Below are 18,242 nucleotides of genomic sequence, written 5' to 3' on the forward strand. Positions count from 1 at the left end.
GAAAGAGCTGTGGTTAGCTAACCTCCCTATTCCCAACACTGTGGCTTCTGGCACCCCCAGAAGGGGTGTCCACAGGGTATGGTCAAAAAAGTCAAGATGGCAACTGCAACAGAGCAATCAAAGTATTGCGACCCACATAAAAACCAGGCAGAGCTTCAGTTGCAAAGTTGTGACTGCCATCTTGATTTTTTTATCCTCCTCTGGGGATACCTTGGACCCCAGATTCCTATTTTCCTCAGTAGCTTCTGGTTCTAAGATTCAAACTGCGTTTCTGGCAAGGAAGAAAACACTGGAGAGCAATTTGCTTTCCTTACTTTCCTTTGACTACATCAATACAAACCAGAAATGTCACATTCAAAATGGAAGCTTAAGATGGAACAGACCCTGCATTCTGCACCACACAGCCAGTTCTGAAGACCAAAGGAATTCACCTATACTGTATTTCTCTTTGGTGATTTGGGAATGAAGTTCAGAGGGTTAGCATTTTAGGGGGAAATTATTTGGCTATCTGTTGTTGCTTTGGCTGCTCAGATGCTAAATCTTGTTCATTCTGCAGGCAAAACGGGAGCCCACTTGGATTGAGAGAGACATGAAAACTACAGAGAAGGTAAGATGCACTTGTTTACATTCTCAGCCACTGCTTGGGAAAGATTCTTCGTTTTACATCCTAACTTTTTCTGAGAAGGCAGATGCTGAGAAATGATTGGTTTAGTTCTGCACTGGACTGGAGTTGAGTTAACATAGGCCATTCCACATTCTTTCCTTCTGAGGTTATAGGCTCTCTTGATGCTCTATATGAGCCCAAGTTTGGAAATGCAGAAGACTGATGCATTTGTGTAAAAAAAGGGGGGATGGGGATTTTAGTTCTTGCCTCATCCCAAAAGCAAAGGAGACTGGTGCTGCTTTTCAGGACCAATCAGCCTGGAGGAATGTAGCTAATCTGATGCATATTACTAAATATTTGTATTTGCTGTTTCATTAAAGAAGTAGATAGCAACTTTAGGACCTATGCTAAATTCCATGCAATGGAATTAGTTGTTGGAAAATCTTAGAATGGGCCAAAATGGACACTTTAAAAGAAACAATTTTAAAGGGCTTTTGTGTGTGGTGGTGGTGGGGGGTGTCACTTAAAATTGTGGCTCCCTTTTTAAACATTGAAAATGAACAATTTTTCCAAAAAATTTTTAAAAATCAGCCTTTCCATGAGCTGGTGTCCTCCAAATGTGTTAAGCCTATAGCATCTGTGCATATTCTGAGCATTTAGTAGATTAGAGCATCCCAGGTTGTGAATGGCAGATCTGAATTGTATTTATTTGGTCAGTTAGCTTTATATGGCCACCTACCTAACACACGAATCTGGGTGGCTAACAGTCAGTTAAAAATAACCAACAGTAAAGACCACTTGAAAGACAATGTAAAACAATATAATGTGCTCGGAGCAACTCAAAAACATAGAACCACAACACCAGGATGGGCTCACCCAATAGCTTGGCCCAATACCTGGGAAGAACAAGGTCTTCACTGCTTTATTAAAGACTGTCAAAGGCAGGGCCATTCAAATCTAGGGCGGTGGGTGCATCATGTTCCATAGGCCAAACCGTGCAAGAGAGAGAGCACGCTTCCTAGGTCCTGTTAGATGACATTGTTTAATGTGGGGCCATGGAGATCTCCACCCTGCCCAACCTTGCGAGACAAGCAGAAATGATTGAAGACAGGTAGTTCCACAAATAATCTAGGCCTGTGCTATGAAGAACTTTATAGGTGATAAGCAGCACCTTGAATTGCACCCAGAACACCACCGGAAGCCAGTGCAGCTTGTGAAATAGAGGTGTTAAGTGGGCATATGGAAGCAGACCCATAACTACTCATGTCACTGTATTTTGGACCAGCTGTCATTTCTGACTGGTCCAAGAGCAGCCTGATGTAGAGCGCGTTGCATTAATCTAGACAGGAGGTAATCAAAGCATGAATGGCTGTGAGTCAGGCCTCCTGGTCTAGGAATGGGGGCAATTGGTGCATAAGATGGATTTGTGCAAAGACCCTCCTAACCACAGCTGCCAATTGCTCTTTGAGGAGGATCCCCCAACTTGTGCATCAGCTCTGTCTGGGGAATTCAGAGCCATTCAGAGCCAAAGATGGTAAGTCCCCCAATCCAAGATGTCCCTGAACCCACAGCCACTTGGTCTTTCTAGTGTGGAGTCTGAGCTGTTCCTCTGCATCCAGGCCGCTATGGCCTGTGGACACTGCAAGAACACCTTGTTGGTATCATTTGGTTGGCCCTGGGTAGAGAAGTGTAATTAGGTATCATCAGCATAGTGATGATACCCGATGCTGTGCCATCAGATTACCTCACCCATATAGATGACCTCGGTCTCACATACATGTAGATGTTAAGTGGGGAGAGAGTGGAGGTCTGGGGAACCCCACAGAGCAGAGGCTTTGGGCTATATCTCTCCCCCAACAGCACCACCTGGAAGCAGCCCTGAAGAGTGCAACCCCATGCCTCCCACCCTCAATCTCCTGAATCGGTCTAGAAAGATACCATGATTGATGTAGTGAAGGCCCCTGAGAGAGAAGGAGAGCCAGGAGGAATGCATCACCACCATCCTGGTCCCTCCAGTGGTCATCAATAAGTGTGCTCCATGCTGCCTTAGTACTCTAACCAGGCCTAAACCCTGTCAGCCTTCCCAGGCAGACCAGACAGGAAACATAATCAGATGAGCTAATACTACTACATTAGCAGAATCTTGCAAGTCTGAAAGTACAAATCTCCCGCCGTCCTCTTTACAGCCTGAGAAGTCAGGGTGTGTCATGAGCACTGATGGTGAGCAGGAGGGGGCCCCTATCCAGGGGGGAAAACGCATGCGTAGTAGTGAGGAGTTGAGCAGTCATTCAAAGAGACACAGAACAGGCCCGCCTTGACTTTTGGGGTTTATCTGCCTGGGTTTTCCCACGCTCCTTCAGTTTGGTAGGATTTTCTGTCTAACGTAGCAGTAATAAAACACTAGAGACTTATTCCTCGTCTCAGCGTGGTTCCTGACTGTTAGGACAGGGTGGGTCCCTTCTGAGCCTCTTTCTCCACCCATTATGCAGCTGTGGGCTATGCCCTCACTTATCTGATCTTTCCCTAGGCAGCATCTCTTCCCCTGACTCCCAGGGTCTTTCCTGTATACCATTTCAACCATGACTGAAAGGGGTCCCAGATTTGACTATGACAAGGGATTGTTGTTAATGTTCCCCATACATAGATCATGTCACCGGTGCCCCCCCAACCCAGATCCAGGGTGTGACTACTATTTTGTATTGGGACCTCAATAACCTGGGTCAGGTCCATTGTTGCCGTTGTAGCCATGAACTCCTGAGATGCTCCCACTCCTGCCCAAGAGAAGTCTCCCAGTAACATAAATCTGAGGAACTTCACTGCCAGCCTGGCCACAGAGTCAATCAGCTCTGGCAGGGAAGCCGCTATGCAGCAGGGAGGCTGGTATGGAAGCAACAATCCTAATGGGTCCCTAGAGCCTCATTTCACAAACAGGGTCCCACATCCAGTTATCTGCAGTGCAATGGTGAAAACCACAAGACTCTTAGAGGACAACAGCCACATCCCTGCCCCTCCTCTGGAGTTGTGGCTGATGCCGCTCTTGAAATCTAGGATGGCACATCTCTGAGAGGCACATCACTCACTCTGAATTCAATCAGGTCTGTTATACATGTCCAGATCAGCCCTCTCATCCACAATTAAACCATGGATGAGGGATATCTTAGTATAACCCAAGTGGGCATTCAGTAACAGCAGCTGCAGACCATGGTCTCCAAGGATCCAATAAATGGGCATTGGGGAGAACCCTGAAAGCTGGAACATGGAATTGTTCTAAAATATCAAGGCCTCCTCCCCTGTCTCCAGTCCCTCTGCCATATCTCCCATGCACTGGTCTAGATGTGTCAAGATACAACGTCATATTCCTGGTTTCTGAGGTTTTCTTGGATGTGCCTTTCTCATGCAGTGACCCTACAACATAGCCGAATTTTATGGGGAGGCTCCCAATATCAACTTCTTGTGTCCGTCCCCTGTCCACCCACTCCTCCTCCCATCTTTTCTCCTTTCCTTCAAAAGCTCACCGGGGTAGAAAGGACATCCCAGAAGCAGCCTGCCTTTTCAGGGGCAGCTTGTCGTAGTTCTGGAAGAACGCCAGGTCTTGCCCACGCTATTTTAAGCTTAGTTTCTCAACTGACAAATAAAAAAAGAAAATACTTCCTTTAAAAGAGCAAAGGGGGAAGCTGGAGTTCCCAAGAAGTTAAATGCTCTGCCTACTAGAGTGTTCTCTGTGTTTTCTCTGTGCTGCCATGGTTCTCTATTTGTATTATTTTTTATTTTCCACAGATGTTTCTGGGGTCCATGGGGGAAGGGAAGAGGCATTCTTAAGAATAACAATGGTGCCCTCAGAGGGCTTTCAATACCACTTCCATGCTTTAAAAAAAAAAACAGAAAGCAAAAAATGGTGTTGACCAAAAATTGCCTGTTTTAATGCCCAGTGTCGCTGGAGCAACCTAAGAGAGTTGGATGGGCTCAAATAGGGTGCTTGTGACCACATGCAGCCCAGGGGTTGCCCAGCATTTTGCTTTGCCTCATGTCAGCTTCCCATGTTTTTATATTTAAAGAAAAAGAAAAGAAACACAATAAACATGAAGATAGAATAGACGGCTAGGCTCCCATTCCGCTGTAACAGGTTCATCCCGTTGCTTAGCCCTGAAACATGTCGCTATATTTTGCAGTTGTTAAAGAGCAAATTAACTTTTTCAGGAAGCAAAATCCTCTGAAGCTGTGGGTAAAAGCTTGGTCTTAAATAAAAACCTAAGCTGAGGCGTGAGAAGGTTGAAGTGTCTAAAGCGGTGTTTCTCAACCTTGGCGGCTGGGGAATTCTGGGAGTTGAAGTCCGCCCATCTGAAAGATGCCAAGGTTGAGAAACACTGCTTTAAAGCTTACATACCACGACTGTTTTGCTATAGGTGCAGGCAGGAAGCTCTGCTTTTAACCTCCTTTGCATTTAGAGCCGAGCTGCCTCCGCACTTCCGGTTGGGTTTGCTTTTGTCACCTGTGGTGGTGGCTAGTCCTCTGTGAAACCAACTGTGCACTGTCGGATGATGTGCCTGTAGCCTCCAGGCATGTCCCTGTAGGGATCTTGCAGCTGGCGATGGGTTGTTCTGACCAGGATGGGACAGTAGAAATGGCTAAGCAACCCAGACTTCCTTGCCTCTTTGCCTTTCTCACACAGCTGGCTCTGGGGAAACGCCGTGCTGAAGCTTGCCATCTGTCCTTGATTTCTGCTAGCAACGCCAGCAACCCGGTTAGTAGTGCAGGCCAACTCCACATGTGCTTGTTTGCTCACGAGCTGTGGCAACAAGGCAGCTTCAGGGATGAATGGTGGGCAGCTTGGAAAAATGTTGGGAAGTTCTCTCAGCTGCATAGACCAGGTTCCTCAGCCTTGGCAACTTTAAGGTGGGTGGACTTCAACTCCCAGAATTCCCCATTCTGGGAATTGAAGTCCACCCATCTTCAAGTTGCCAAGGCTAAGGAACAATGACATAGACTGTTCCTTAGCTCAGCTTTCTCCAGGCTGACATGCTCTGGAAATCTTGACCTGTAACTTCTGCAGTTGCTGCCCTTAAGCTAGGTTGCTTGAAGTTATGGGGACTTCTCAGCTAGTGTAACAGAAGGATACCAGCCTGGGGAAAGACTCTAGTGGTGGAGAACGTAGCCTAAAATTCCACTCCAATCTTGGTGCTGGAATTCAAGTGAGCAACTGGGTTGGATGGACCATGATTGCTACAGAATTCATTCCATGCCACCTTGACTTGGGTTGATAAGGAAATTAGAGTTTGCTTCAGGAAAGTCCTTACTGTAATTCCAAGCTATTGTGGCTTGTTTTAATAGAGCCATGTTGGATTGTGGCACAGCACTTTTGGTAAGCATAATTAGTCTCTCAGATATGTTAAACTAGATATGCGGAAATTAGTCATCTTAAGATACAGATACCCAGGGAGCCTCCGTGCCTAAGGCAGGAATTGAACCTGGGTCCACCTGGCCCTGCTCCAGCACTTCAACACAGCACCTTACTTTTATAACTGGTATTTGGCAAAACGTCTACCATCCTTTGGCCATCAGCAAAACGGTCCCTCTCCATCGTCTGTGAGTGGATACTTGCTCCTTCTGGAGATTCTAATAGGAAGTGTGTTTCTGATTGGATTCTGATTTGAAGCAAGGCATTTTCAACCTGTGCCAGTTGCAGGCACTGGCATCGTCTCAATCTCCCCCAAGCAGAGAGGGAGGATTGCTGGTGGGAGGCAGGCAGGGAGGGGCCAAAGACTTCCAAGAAACGGGGTGGGGGTGGGGGTCTACCGAACAGCTCCGGAGGCTGAACAGATGGTTTGGCGATGCTGGCAGGGGACTGTGGTATTTGTGCCAGCCACACAAACTGTGTTTTGCAACAAACTCAAGCCTGTGTTTGTGGCACAGTGGGTAATTTGGATGGCATAAACATTCGCATTCTTTGCCACCCACCCAAAAGGATTAGAAGAAGATGGCCAAAAAAAAAAAAAAAAGTTTTGAGCAGGGAATAGGAAGTGGAAAACACACAGATGGGATCAGATGAAAAAAGCAAAGCCTGCAAGTTACTAAGCCGTGGATTTGGCAACTTCCCCACTGTTTGGATCAGGACATTGGGGTGAAAAGAGTCACAGGGTTCCCAATGTATTGATTGCTTTGCCAGATGCATGAAGTGATGTGAAGAGCTGATGTATGTATACAAAATGCACACTTCTGTAAAGGCCCGAGGTCAGGAATATTGTCAAAGAAAGGAGGCCAAAGAATCCATATACATTATTACTATCCTCTGGATAAACAAATGTGGTTCAGGAAGAGGGAGGAGGAGGAGGAAAAGGGTTTTTTTTTTAAGCTTTTGGCAATCAGAAGACTGAAGGGGCAATCAGAAGACTGGAGGGGCATAAAACATGGTTAAATCTAGGTCTACATCAGATTCTGAGACTTCTTTATTTCTACGTTTTCTTTCTGGCTTTTCATGAATAAAATTCTCAAAGCCAGGATGCAACAATTTCATTTATTTTTCTACGTTTATATGCTGTTCCAATTATCTAACAACCCTAAGCGGTTTACAGTCCTACTATGTGTAAACACGATTAAAACAGCAAAAAATTGCCAATGATCACAATTGCATAATAAACTATTACAATTAATAACTATTATTATTACATCAAAGAATCATAACCTCATATAGTCATGGATTCTTATGTAGGAGGAATCCCTCTAAAATCATACCCCCCCCCTCAAAGCCTGATGAAATAAACAGGTTTTAATTGTATTCCTAAACGCTAAACCCCAACAAACTTGAGAAACGAGTTTTATACCCTCCTACATCCGGTTTGAAGTTTCCAGTATGGCTCTTTCTAGGATCCTGATTTTTGTGACATTTCAAATATTACTCTGTTCATTGAAGGCAGAGATTCTGTAGAGGAATTTAGAAGTCAAAATTGGTATCTTTTCATCCTATATGCCTGATATTTGTCTTATCTAAATGGTCAGATAAGAGAGGGCATAGCCCACAGTTGCATAATGGGAGGAGAAAGAGGCTCAGGAGGGACCCTCCTTAACTTCTCAGACTGTAAAGGGGACAGTGGGAGATTTGTACTTTCAAACTTGCTAGAATCTGTTAATGTAGCCTTACAATAAAGTAGAATTAATCCATCTAGTTGTGTTTCCTGTCTGGTTTACCTAGGAAGGCTAACAATATAAGTCATATCATAAATAATAGCAGTGTTCTCAACAATTTTCAAAACTTGGTATGAATTGAAATTAAATGGGGTGTGTGTATATGTGAACATCTCCAAGGATTTCCCTGACTGAGAGCAATATTCTGAACATAGCCTGTTGTGATCAACTAATTATAATGAAAATAATTTCTGACTAATACAGTAATCCAAGCTCATTCCTGATTTGGTTAAATGCACTTTCCTCCTGTAACATGGGCTCATGCTTTCTTGCCATTGGCCATTGGCCATGCTGGCTCGGGCTATGGGGAGTTGATCCCAAATTGATGCCTCATCTTGGCAGGAAGGTGTTCCTGGAAGGGATGAGCAAAGAACTCCGGGAGGGTATGCCAAGGGTATATATTTCCAGCAGGGTCAAACAAGGCTTGGAGGTCATCCCAGCTGTCCTGCTAAAACAATATTGGGCAGCAACAATATAGGAAGATGTTGGAGGCAGTTGATCGCTTTAGTGACAATGGCAAAGGCATGTTTTCATACTGTGCAGAAAAAGCAGTGGTAAACCACTCCTGTGTTTTATCAAGAAAACAATATGGGTAGCAAGATAAAATGACTGATGATATAATTCTGGCTGATGGGCCTCTCAGATCAGGTGGCACTCAACATGTTACTGAGGAAGAGATAAGATCTTTCAGAATAGTAATGTTTATGATGTGGCTAGATTAAAGCCTTCCAGATGTGTAGTGCTGATGTTGCCATGCAGGAAAAGAAACTCTGAAGCTGCAAAGACAGACTTACCGTGGGAAATTGTATGTAAGAGGCATGAACATAGAAAAGATCAGAATTGTGAAAGATGAAATGAATTGATTGTACGTTGATTTGTTTTTTTTATTTGTTTTTTTTTTTTACAAAGTCTTTATTAATTTATTTAATAAACATAGAATTATATACAAACAATAATATCTTACAATACAAAAAAGAAAAGAGAGAAGAAAAAGAAAAAAGAGAGGAGAGGAGAGAGGGGGAAAAGGGGGGAAATATATAAATAAATAAATAAAAACGGGGGGGGGATTGTACGTTGATTTGGAACAGATCACAAACCACTCACATGCAAGTTCCAAGTCAAGCTAATGCAGAGCCAAGCAGTTGCCATACACCTACCATTTTCAAGGATAATATCAGGAATCATTTTGTAGTCCTGATCCTTATTGATAGACCCTGTCAATGAGGACTACGACTACAAACGAAATGAGAACTATTAGAACGAAATTGTTAAGAATAAATGTGAAAAGAGATTGCCAAAGACCAAGAAGTAGAAGAAAGTAAGTGAATACTGGAACAGTGGAAATTGCCAAGAGGAGGAGAAGCCAAAGCCAGGAAAGACAAAGATCCCAAGAAGGAACTTAACAAAGAATTTCAAAGAGATGTTAGAAAAGAAGCAGATTACAGCAACATCTGTAAAGACATTGAAGATGGAAATAGACATGGAAAACCAAAGAAAGTCTTCCAAAAGGTCTCTGAACTCAGAAGCAGATTTCAGCCTTGGATTGGTATGTTAAAGGATGCCAATTAGATCAAATGAAGATGGAAGGAGTATACTCAACGTCCAAGTAACTTTAGAAGATATTCCCTATTTTAAAAAAAAATCTAGTACTAGAAGATAGAGTTAGATAAGTAATTACCAAGTTGGAAGGCTACAGGATTGATTGAACATCTACAGAAATATGGCAAGGAACAGAAGAAGAATCAGTAAAGGTCCTAATCAAACTACAGCATGCCTCAAATCTGAAGAACAACACAGGGGCCAACAGATTGGAAGAGGTTAGTCTACCTTCCAATACCAAAGAAAGGAGACTTAGAATATGAAAACTATCATACAATATCCTTAGTATTGGAGAAAAAACATCAGTAACCTGCATCACACTGACAATAATATTTATTCAGTCAATGACAAGCAAAATTTAAAAGGACAGAACAGAGTGAAACAAATAGATACAATAATATGCTATCGACTAACAAAATAAATCACATAATATAGCATTCACTCCTCTATTACTGTATCAATACATTTGTTACCCAGGTAATAAAAACCTAAAACATTAATAACATAAAAATGTATATCCCCTAACAATTTATTAGTTAAGATATATCAATTTAAAAGTAATATTTAAAACAAAGATGATTACTACTTTAGCTGGTTTCGTCTTACTTTTATTGCGGCAACACAAAAATTAGCTACTGCACATGTAATGTATAGTTTTAGATCCTGAAGGAGATCATTCTCATAAAAATGATCTGGACTCCCAGGGAATTTATCTATTAAGGGCAAAATGTAGATTGACCTAATGTCCCTATAAAATTTACAACATAATAATACGTGTGAGATGGTTTCAACTTCCTCATCACCATATGGACAGATACGTTCAGCTGTAAGGATTTTATTATACCTGCCTTGAAGAAGTGCAGATGGAAGAATATTGAATCTAGAATTTAAAGAATGCGATTCTTAGCTTAGGGATAGTTAGGTTTGGCAAATAACTTGCTGGTTCCCATACACCCATGTTTATCCAAATTCTTTCGTGCTGGGGCAGCCTGTTAACTTCAGTCTGGAACCTCGTGTCCCTTATTCTTTGAATGATTAATTACTTAGCTTGATCATAACCTAATGATATTAAGAATAGTGCATCACACTGATAATGGTACTCTGAAGTTGAAAATGCAAATGATCTGGGAGCTTTACTAATGAAAGTCAAGGAGCAAGTGAAAAAATAGGATTAAGGTTAAATATAAAGAAGACCCAACTGATGACAACAGGTCCAGCAGCCAGCCTTCTCATATCTTCAGTAAAGATATTGAAGTGGTAGATAGCTTCTTAGGATCAACTATCAGCAGTAAAGAACTAACTGTCAAGAAGTACGGCACAGATTGTTAGTCCCACAGACCGGGAAATCAACTCCACAGGAAGGCTAAAATTATCTTTATTGACACTGGGTATAATAACAGAATCTTGCAAGTCTGGTTGTGTTGTACCTCCTTCCCCTTCTTATGCTCCACTAAATCAGCGGGGCCTTTGCCTGAGCTGCTTCCAAATGTTACCTCGTTGCTCTGGACTTAAAAAAATGTTTCAGCCCCTTTTACCTAGGAAATGGTTCTTGCATATTTTCATCAAGGTCATTTTCCTTACTCTTTACACAGACTAGCACTTGATAGGGTGATAATGAAGGCCTTGGAAAAGATACTCAGGTGCTGTGATGTGTCTATAGCTTCAAAGATCATAATTGTGGAGGCAACAGTTTTACTTGGAAAACTCTATGGAAGTGAAAGTTGGACTCTGAAGAAGCAAGAGAGGAAGAGTACTGACATTTTTTGAACTTTGGTGTTGGAGGAGACGCCTGAGAATGGATAGCCAAGAAAAAAATGAATAAATGGGTTAATCAATCCAGAGTTCTCACTTGAGGCATAAATTACTATTTTCAAATTACCATATTTTGTATACATTATTGAAAGACCTAGCTTTCTTGAGAGGTGTATAATGCTGGGAAAAATGGAAGGAAATAAACAAAGAGGATAAACAGCAGAAAAGTGGATGGACTCAATTACAACGGCAACGGTTGTACTATCAGAAGGCCTGAAAGGCCATGTTGGGATAGACGTCTCCAGGATGATCTATTATATTGAAAAGGACAACACCAAATTGATGGCACATAATTAATCAACTAATTGACTCCTTCTGACATGATCTGATTTTTATTTCACACACTGCCCCAGACATGACATTACTCTGAGGCATTATAGGGCATGTTAATTGGACATCCAGTCACTCTGGACTGTTCAGAATCTGAATCTACCTGCCAGGTCAGGCTATAAGGCTAAGCTTCCCCACCTTGGATCAAAGGTAGCCCTAGAGGCCTTCAAGACCACTGCTGAATCTGGTGCCAATACATTTTTCAGTGGTAGGTTTAAGGCAAACTTTTGGTCAACTTCACTGATGTTAATCATGAACAAAAACTTCCCAAAATTGCCCTTTCTAAATGTTGCGCCAGAAATGGAAGTCTCCCATTTCCTTACAGTAACACTTTCTTGGGGGTATGTGAAACATGCATTACCTAAGCCTGTTTTAAAATTGCGGCTTGATAAGTCAAGCCTACATGCTCTTAGAATTGCACCTTATTGTTACCTGCTGTTCTCTAAATGAAGTGCACCTGGTCCCTGAACTGGAAGAGATTAAAGAAATGCCAGTGCCAAATAGGATTCAAAAAGTATTGTATTCCTGTTCACCAGTAGGTGGAAGGGGGTGCATCATAATGGATGCTAATGGATGACCCCTTCTCTGTCTGCCTCTATGCATTCTTTTGGCTTGGCATGTCCCTCACTTATCATTGAGTATTCATGCCTTGCTTTTCTTAAATGCTCAAAGCATTTTCATATGCACAAGTTAGATCAATTCACTACAAGCCTGTAAAGGTAAGTTTTTTACTAACATCTAACTGCTTTTTAGGGTGGCACAAGAATTTGCATATTTTTCGCAAATGCACATCTTTGGATGCTTGTTATTTTTGTATTTGCAGTTATCTTCATGTATAAGTGTCTTGCTTACCCTGTTTTTTTCCTTTTTCTTCCTTAACATTCAGAATGAAGGTTCTGTCCAAGAATATACAATCACATACCTTGTGAAAGAAGGTTCCGAGAAGGCGGACCCCTCTCAGTTTGAGCTCCTTAAAGTTCTTGGACAGGGCTCTTTTGGCAAGGTGAGGCTATACTGTATTTTTAATAGTTAATGGAAACTGTGCATGTAGGTATGTATGTATGTGTGTACTCAACTCCAAAACTATTTCCCTTTTCTGTTTTTCCTGAAATTCTGCTAAATGCATTGCTGTTGTTCATCTAGATCTTTTCTGCACAGGTCTTTCTTGTCAGAAAAATTACCCCGCCAGATAACAGTCACCTCTATGCCATGAAGGTCCTAAAGAAGGCAACTCTGAAAGGTGAGGTGGTCTCATGTGCTTAGGAAACTGAATTTATTGGCCAGCAGAGTGTGTGACGGACATTCAGTGGTTGCCCTTAGCTTGGTTTTCCTCTTAACCCCTCTTTGATAATTTCCTCTTAACTGATGTTTGAATGGTTGACTTACAGGACCCCTGCGCCTCACTGAGGCTTTGGGTTGCATGTGGGTCTTGGGGCTGGTGTTATGCATTTTTTTCGATCTACCCCTTCTGAATTGGGCCCTTCTGTGTTGATAGTGCGTGACCGTGTAAGGACCAAGATGGAAAGAGATATTCTTGTTGAAGTAAACCACCCATTCATTGTGAAACTCCATTATGGTGAGTACAGGACTCTGTTTTCTTGATTTGGGGAGGAATGTAAATTACAGGCAGGTCATATGTATCTCTTCGTTGATGTCATTGCACATGTATTGTCTCTGTAAACTTTAATTCCTGGAATGCCCCAGACAGCATAGCCATTTCTGAGAATTTGAGGGGTTGAAGTCCATACGTCTGGAAACCACCAGCTTGAGGAAGAATGCCTCAGATTCTGGTTGGGTTTGGCTGATTCAGCCTTCCCTAGCTTCCACGATGCAGGGCCAGCACTGGAAAAGGCTGCCCCAATTATTTAGGGAATACAGGTAGTCCTTGACCGCAACTGGGACTGGAAAATTCATGATTAAACAGTGCTGTCATTAAGCGAGGCATCATGTAACCGCATCCAATTTTACAACATTTTTTTTTTGCGGCAGTCGTTAAACAAATCACATGGTTGTTAAGCGAACCAGGCCATTGTTAAGTGAATCACATGGTTCTTCATTGATTTTGCTTGTTGGAAGCCAGCTGGGAAAGTCGCAAATGGCTATCACATGACCCTGGGACACTGCAATCGTTGTAAATATGTGCTGGTAGCCAAGCACCCGAATTTTGGTCATGTGACTGCAGGGACACTGCAACAGTCGTAAGTGCAAGGACCAGTTATAAGTCACTTTTCCCAGCACTGTCATAACTTCAAACAATCACTAAACAAATGGTTGTAAGCCGAGGACTACCTGTACTGATTCTTGTTCTCTGCCTTGCATTTCAGCTTTCCAAACAGAGGGGAAAGTGTACCTCATCCTCGACTTCCTCAGAGGAGGGGACCTCTTCATGCGCCTTTCCAAAGAGGTGAGTTGCACGCCATGTATTTGCATGCCACATAGCCTACAGGCTGTTTATTGGATGCTGGAGGTAGGAATTAAATTCTGCAATGTAGACATTTTTTAATGTTGTCAGGATACTGGCACTGTTTACCTTCTAAAGCCGTGTTTTTCAACCTTGGCAATTTTAAGAGCTGTGGACTTCAATTCCCAGAATTCCCCAGCCAGCATGCTGGCTGGAGAATTCTGGGAGTTGAAGTCCACAGCTCTTAAAATTGCCAAGGTTGAAAAACACTGTTCTAAAGAGTGCAAGTGTGCTATCAGATGATGACTGGGAAGATTTGGTTCTCACCTCAGCTGACCCCAGCAGGATACTGGATAATCTAGGAGAGTCATTATCATTAAGTTTAATCTACCTCTCAGAGTCATTGTGAGACTGACATGAGGGGAGGGAAGCCAGGTATGCTCCCTACAGGAAAAGGAGGTGATACATAAATGCAGTCATAAGGTAGATGTGCCATCTGAAACATTGGAGGTCTTGGTAATCAGCAGACATTGTCTAGTAATGTGCAAGACTTGAGATTGGATTATATATAATTCCATGTTAGATCTCAAGCTATCACTTGTTGGCACTGCTCATCAGGGAGAATACTAATCTTAATGGGTAAGTCAGATCTTCTAATCTTCTTGGCATTAAAATGCCTAAGAGTCAGAACTGTGTTATACATTGCATTCCAACTCTATAATCTGATCATACCGTGCACACTACACTGTGCAGAATTTGAAAGAACCTCCATGATTCCAGCCCTCAAAGGTGTCAAAAGTGAGGTTGAAAGGGCCAACAAACGATGTCCCCTGGAGATGCTGCATGATCCAAGTTCATGATGAGGATGACTAGTAAATTCAGTGAAAGAACATTTAGAATGCCTTGCAACATGTATTTAGCATCTCTAAAATACTTCTCTTAAGAAGGAGCTTAAGTTGTCTCTGCAGTTGGGGTTAGTCCTGGCCGTAGATGTGAGTTGTGCTGAGAAAGAGCAGGACATTATGATGTAGAGGTCACAAAGTTTCAGTAGCTCTTTACTCATTTCCTTTTTCCTCCACAAATAAGAGGAATAGAATAAACTTTTTTCAAAACAAAGGAAATTCAGACAGAGCAGCAAAGTCCAAAGCCAAACTCTAAGTTTTAGAAATATAATATAAATGCATGAATTTGCAAATGTGATCTTTTATTCATAATGATGGACTCACACAATGGACCAAGCCCTAATTCCAGGTTAATACAGAACAGAACGATTAACGCTCGAACAAACCGTATTGTCTCCTCACAGGATGGCCTGATCCAGCCAAGCTTTGTGGCTGAGCCTTCCACAACACACTGTACCCTGATCCTAACCCAACTGCGTTTCAGTCTGCTCTAGCCTGTTTTCAACCCAGTCTCATGGGTTCCCAAATTGCACAGTGCAATCAAGCAAAAACAGCAGGTCTTTGTCTAAGCAGCTTACATGATAATCCCATAGGGCCATTATTCACATTACAGACCATTTCAAGACAGTAAAAATAACTTCAGCCTGGAGAGTTTTCATCACAGAATGAATAAGGAGAGAATCACAAATATGACAACATTGTTTCTTTAATTCCAAGTATATTTATTTGGTAGTGCTTCTATTTGTGTTTCCCTTGCATCCTTTTTTTAAAAGTCGAACCTTGAGTCTTTGAACTTTTATTTTTTTATTTTTTATTTTATTTTATTTATTTTATTTTTTGAGCCAAACTTAGTATGAAACTCTGGTGTTCCAGGCAGAGGCTTGATAGGCTGCTATAGTACATAACCACTTTACCCTCTCAAGCACAGCAAAAGCATTAATAGCAGTGCATGCTTAATGACCTCTGTCCTCATACACAGTGCCTGGCCACCTTGGAGCTGGCGGGGAGGGGCAAGATGCAGAAAATGCAGGGAGGCCCTGATGGCATTACAGAAAGTGCCATGTGAGCAAGGCGGTAATAGAGAACGAGTAGAATAGCTTTTAATAAAGAGTCCATTCCAAGTCTGTTTTCTCCTTCTTTCCTGCTGCTTAGCAACTTCTAACAATGCTTTTAAAATTGATGCGTTTCCTGTGACATGCCTGTAAAATAGAGGCAAGTGAGCAGACTAAGTGTCTTTAATGAGATAGATAGAAAAGGGATAGAGAAAAATCTTTGACAGTGCGGGATGGATTCTCCAAATAATCATGCTGGGAATGATCCTGGGTGCAGGACAGAAGTTCTGCTGGAAGAGAGCCAGCTTCTGCAACAACAACAAGTTATGCAAGTGTCTAATCTTGTGTTCCAGAAAATAACTGCATTCTAAAAATTCTGCCCTTCTCGGCATGCCCCCCAATACAGAGATATCAAAAAGGATGCTTTGATAGAGTCATTGCTGGAAAATCTGGTCTGTGATTAATCCAGTCACCACTGCATCACATACAGAAGTCAAGAACCTTGTTTGAAAAGAAAAGAAGAAAGTGATTCTTAGATTGCAGAATGCCGCTCACAGTACAGTCCTTGTTTATTCAACAGCCTTATGGACCCATCTGCGGGCATTGTGGGGAGGGTTAAAAAAGTGAAGTTGACAACTACAACTCCACAATGCGTGTGAGAAAGGGGTGAGCTTTGAACCCGGAGTCACAGCTGACATCTTGACTTTTCTGACCCTTCCTGCATGTGGCCCTGCAGAGGTGTGCGCGCGCACACACACAAGTATATAGATAGTCTCGTTTTTGCCTTCTGCGTTGCATGACCTCAACTGGCTGCTCTCTGTTCCTCCCAGGTAATGTTCACTGAGGAAGATGTGAAGTTCTATCTTGCAGAACTGGCGCTGGGACTTGGTCATTTGCATCGTCTGGGAATCGTGTACAGGGACCTGAAACCAGAGAAGTATGCATAGGCCAGAAGCTCATTTACTGGCTTCCTTCAGGATGTCTAACCGGGCGGTGAATGCACATTGGCCATTGGATGGGCCTGCTCAATGGACAGCTCATGGAGCCACTAACTCGTCCAAGCAACCTAGTTCTGTGGGGACTTTCAGGTTAGAGTAGCAATGCTGGTGGAATGCAATGCCATCCTATTACATGAGGATTGGGCAACCTGTGGCCTCATGTGGCCTCATCCAGCATCCCATTTATGGCCCTGCAGGACCCTGAGATTACACCCCTGTAATTTGGTTGCAAAATGCCCAATTTTGGCAATGCATTGTTGTTGCCTTTTTTCAAGAAGGAAAGGTGGGAATAGGAGAGGTAGGCCTAAGGGGGCTGAGTCACTCCTGTCCCCACCCATAGCTCCTCCAGAACATGAACAGTGACCCCAAAATGGGGAGATGGGGAGTTCAAGGTGCTTGGGGCGGTTTGCCTTTCAGAGACCTCCCAGTGCTGTTCTCATCTTCCACTTCTTTTGGTCTATGACTGTATATATTTTAATAACTTCTTTTGCTCGTCCAATTAAAGCAACCCCAACAAATGGTTGACCAGGTTCAAATCTACCCTCTGCTACAAAAAAAGGCTGAAATATTTTAACTCTGCCACTTCCAGTGATGTCATCACATTACTCTTGGGTCTCTGGGAGATGGCTGAGTGGTGGGCCCTGTCCTTTCAACCATGCCTCCCCTCCTCACATTATCTCATAGCCACTTCTTTTTAGCTCCACAGTTTGCCCAACCTGCCTCAGTCTGCCTGCTGCAAAACTTTATGGGATCGCCCCAGTCTGTGGTCCCACTGGAGAAAATACAAGTGAAATTCTCCATCCTGCAGACCAAGCCAGAACCTTTGGAAGAAAAGTGTTAGCTGCTGCACAATTCAGCTTTCCTGAAGCTTCTGCCCTCCAGCTGTGCTTCCCTCTTTCTCTGTAAAGATGCCTGACCAGATCATAACTATTGACAATTCCTCTTACTTGCTTACTCTACAGGTTAAGATTTTAAGTGTCCTTTTCCAGCATGCATCATGTTTCCTAATACTTAGGCAGAAACTTTATTTATTTGCTTGTTCAATGTATATCCCACCTTTCAGGTGCTAAAGGGAGCATACATAGCACTCCCTCCTCTCATCTGTCTTCGCGATAATATCTGGTGAGATAGGCTGGGACTGGCCCAAACCATCTAGGGTCCTTATGTGGCTGAAGAGGGACTTGAACCTGGGTGTCCCCATTCCTAGTCCAAGACCTGCACCACTGCACCACACTGGCTTTTGGACTGAGAGGCAGGCTCAAAGTCACACAGTGTGCCTCTGTGACTGTAAGGTGACTAGAACCCAGGTCTCCCCACTCCTAGTCCAACACTTTCACCATTGCGCCACCTTGGCTCTTGAGCTGA

The 18,242-nt window shown here is 42.8% G+C and overlaps 1 protein-coding gene across 3 annotated transcripts in view; it reads left to right on the forward strand.

Moving 5' to 3' along the window:
* RPS6KA1 (ribosomal protein S6 kinase A1) overlaps nucleotides 1-18,242 on the forward strand; it is a 109,937-nt gene that overhangs the window by 70,159 nt on the left and 21,536 nt on the right. For 2 of the 3 annotated variants that reach the window (XM_063312482.1, XM_063312484.1), the window contains exons 3-9: nucleotides 557-607; nucleotides 5,274-5,345; nucleotides 12,411-12,527; nucleotides 12,683-12,764; nucleotides 13,020-13,100; nucleotides 13,849-13,928; nucleotides 16,710-16,816. In XM_063312482.1, coding sequence (XP_063168552.1) covers nucleotides 557-607; nucleotides 5,274-5,345; nucleotides 12,411-12,527; nucleotides 12,683-12,764; nucleotides 13,020-13,100; nucleotides 13,849-13,928; nucleotides 16,710-16,816 — 590 coding nt within the window. The remainder of the gene's footprint in view (nucleotides 1-556; nucleotides 608-5,273; nucleotides 5,346-12,410; nucleotides 12,528-12,682; nucleotides 12,765-13,019; nucleotides 13,101-13,848; nucleotides 13,929-16,709; nucleotides 16,817-18,242) is intronic. The other variant, XM_063312483.1, reaches the window with a different exon arrangement.

Source organism: Candoia aspera, chromosome 10 (genome assembly GCF_035149785.1).
Source record: "Candoia aspera isolate rCanAsp1 chromosome 10, rCanAsp1.hap2, whole genome shotgun sequence".
NCBI classification, from domain to species: Eukaryota; Metazoa; Chordata; class Lepidosauria; order Squamata; family Boidae; genus Candoia; species Candoia aspera.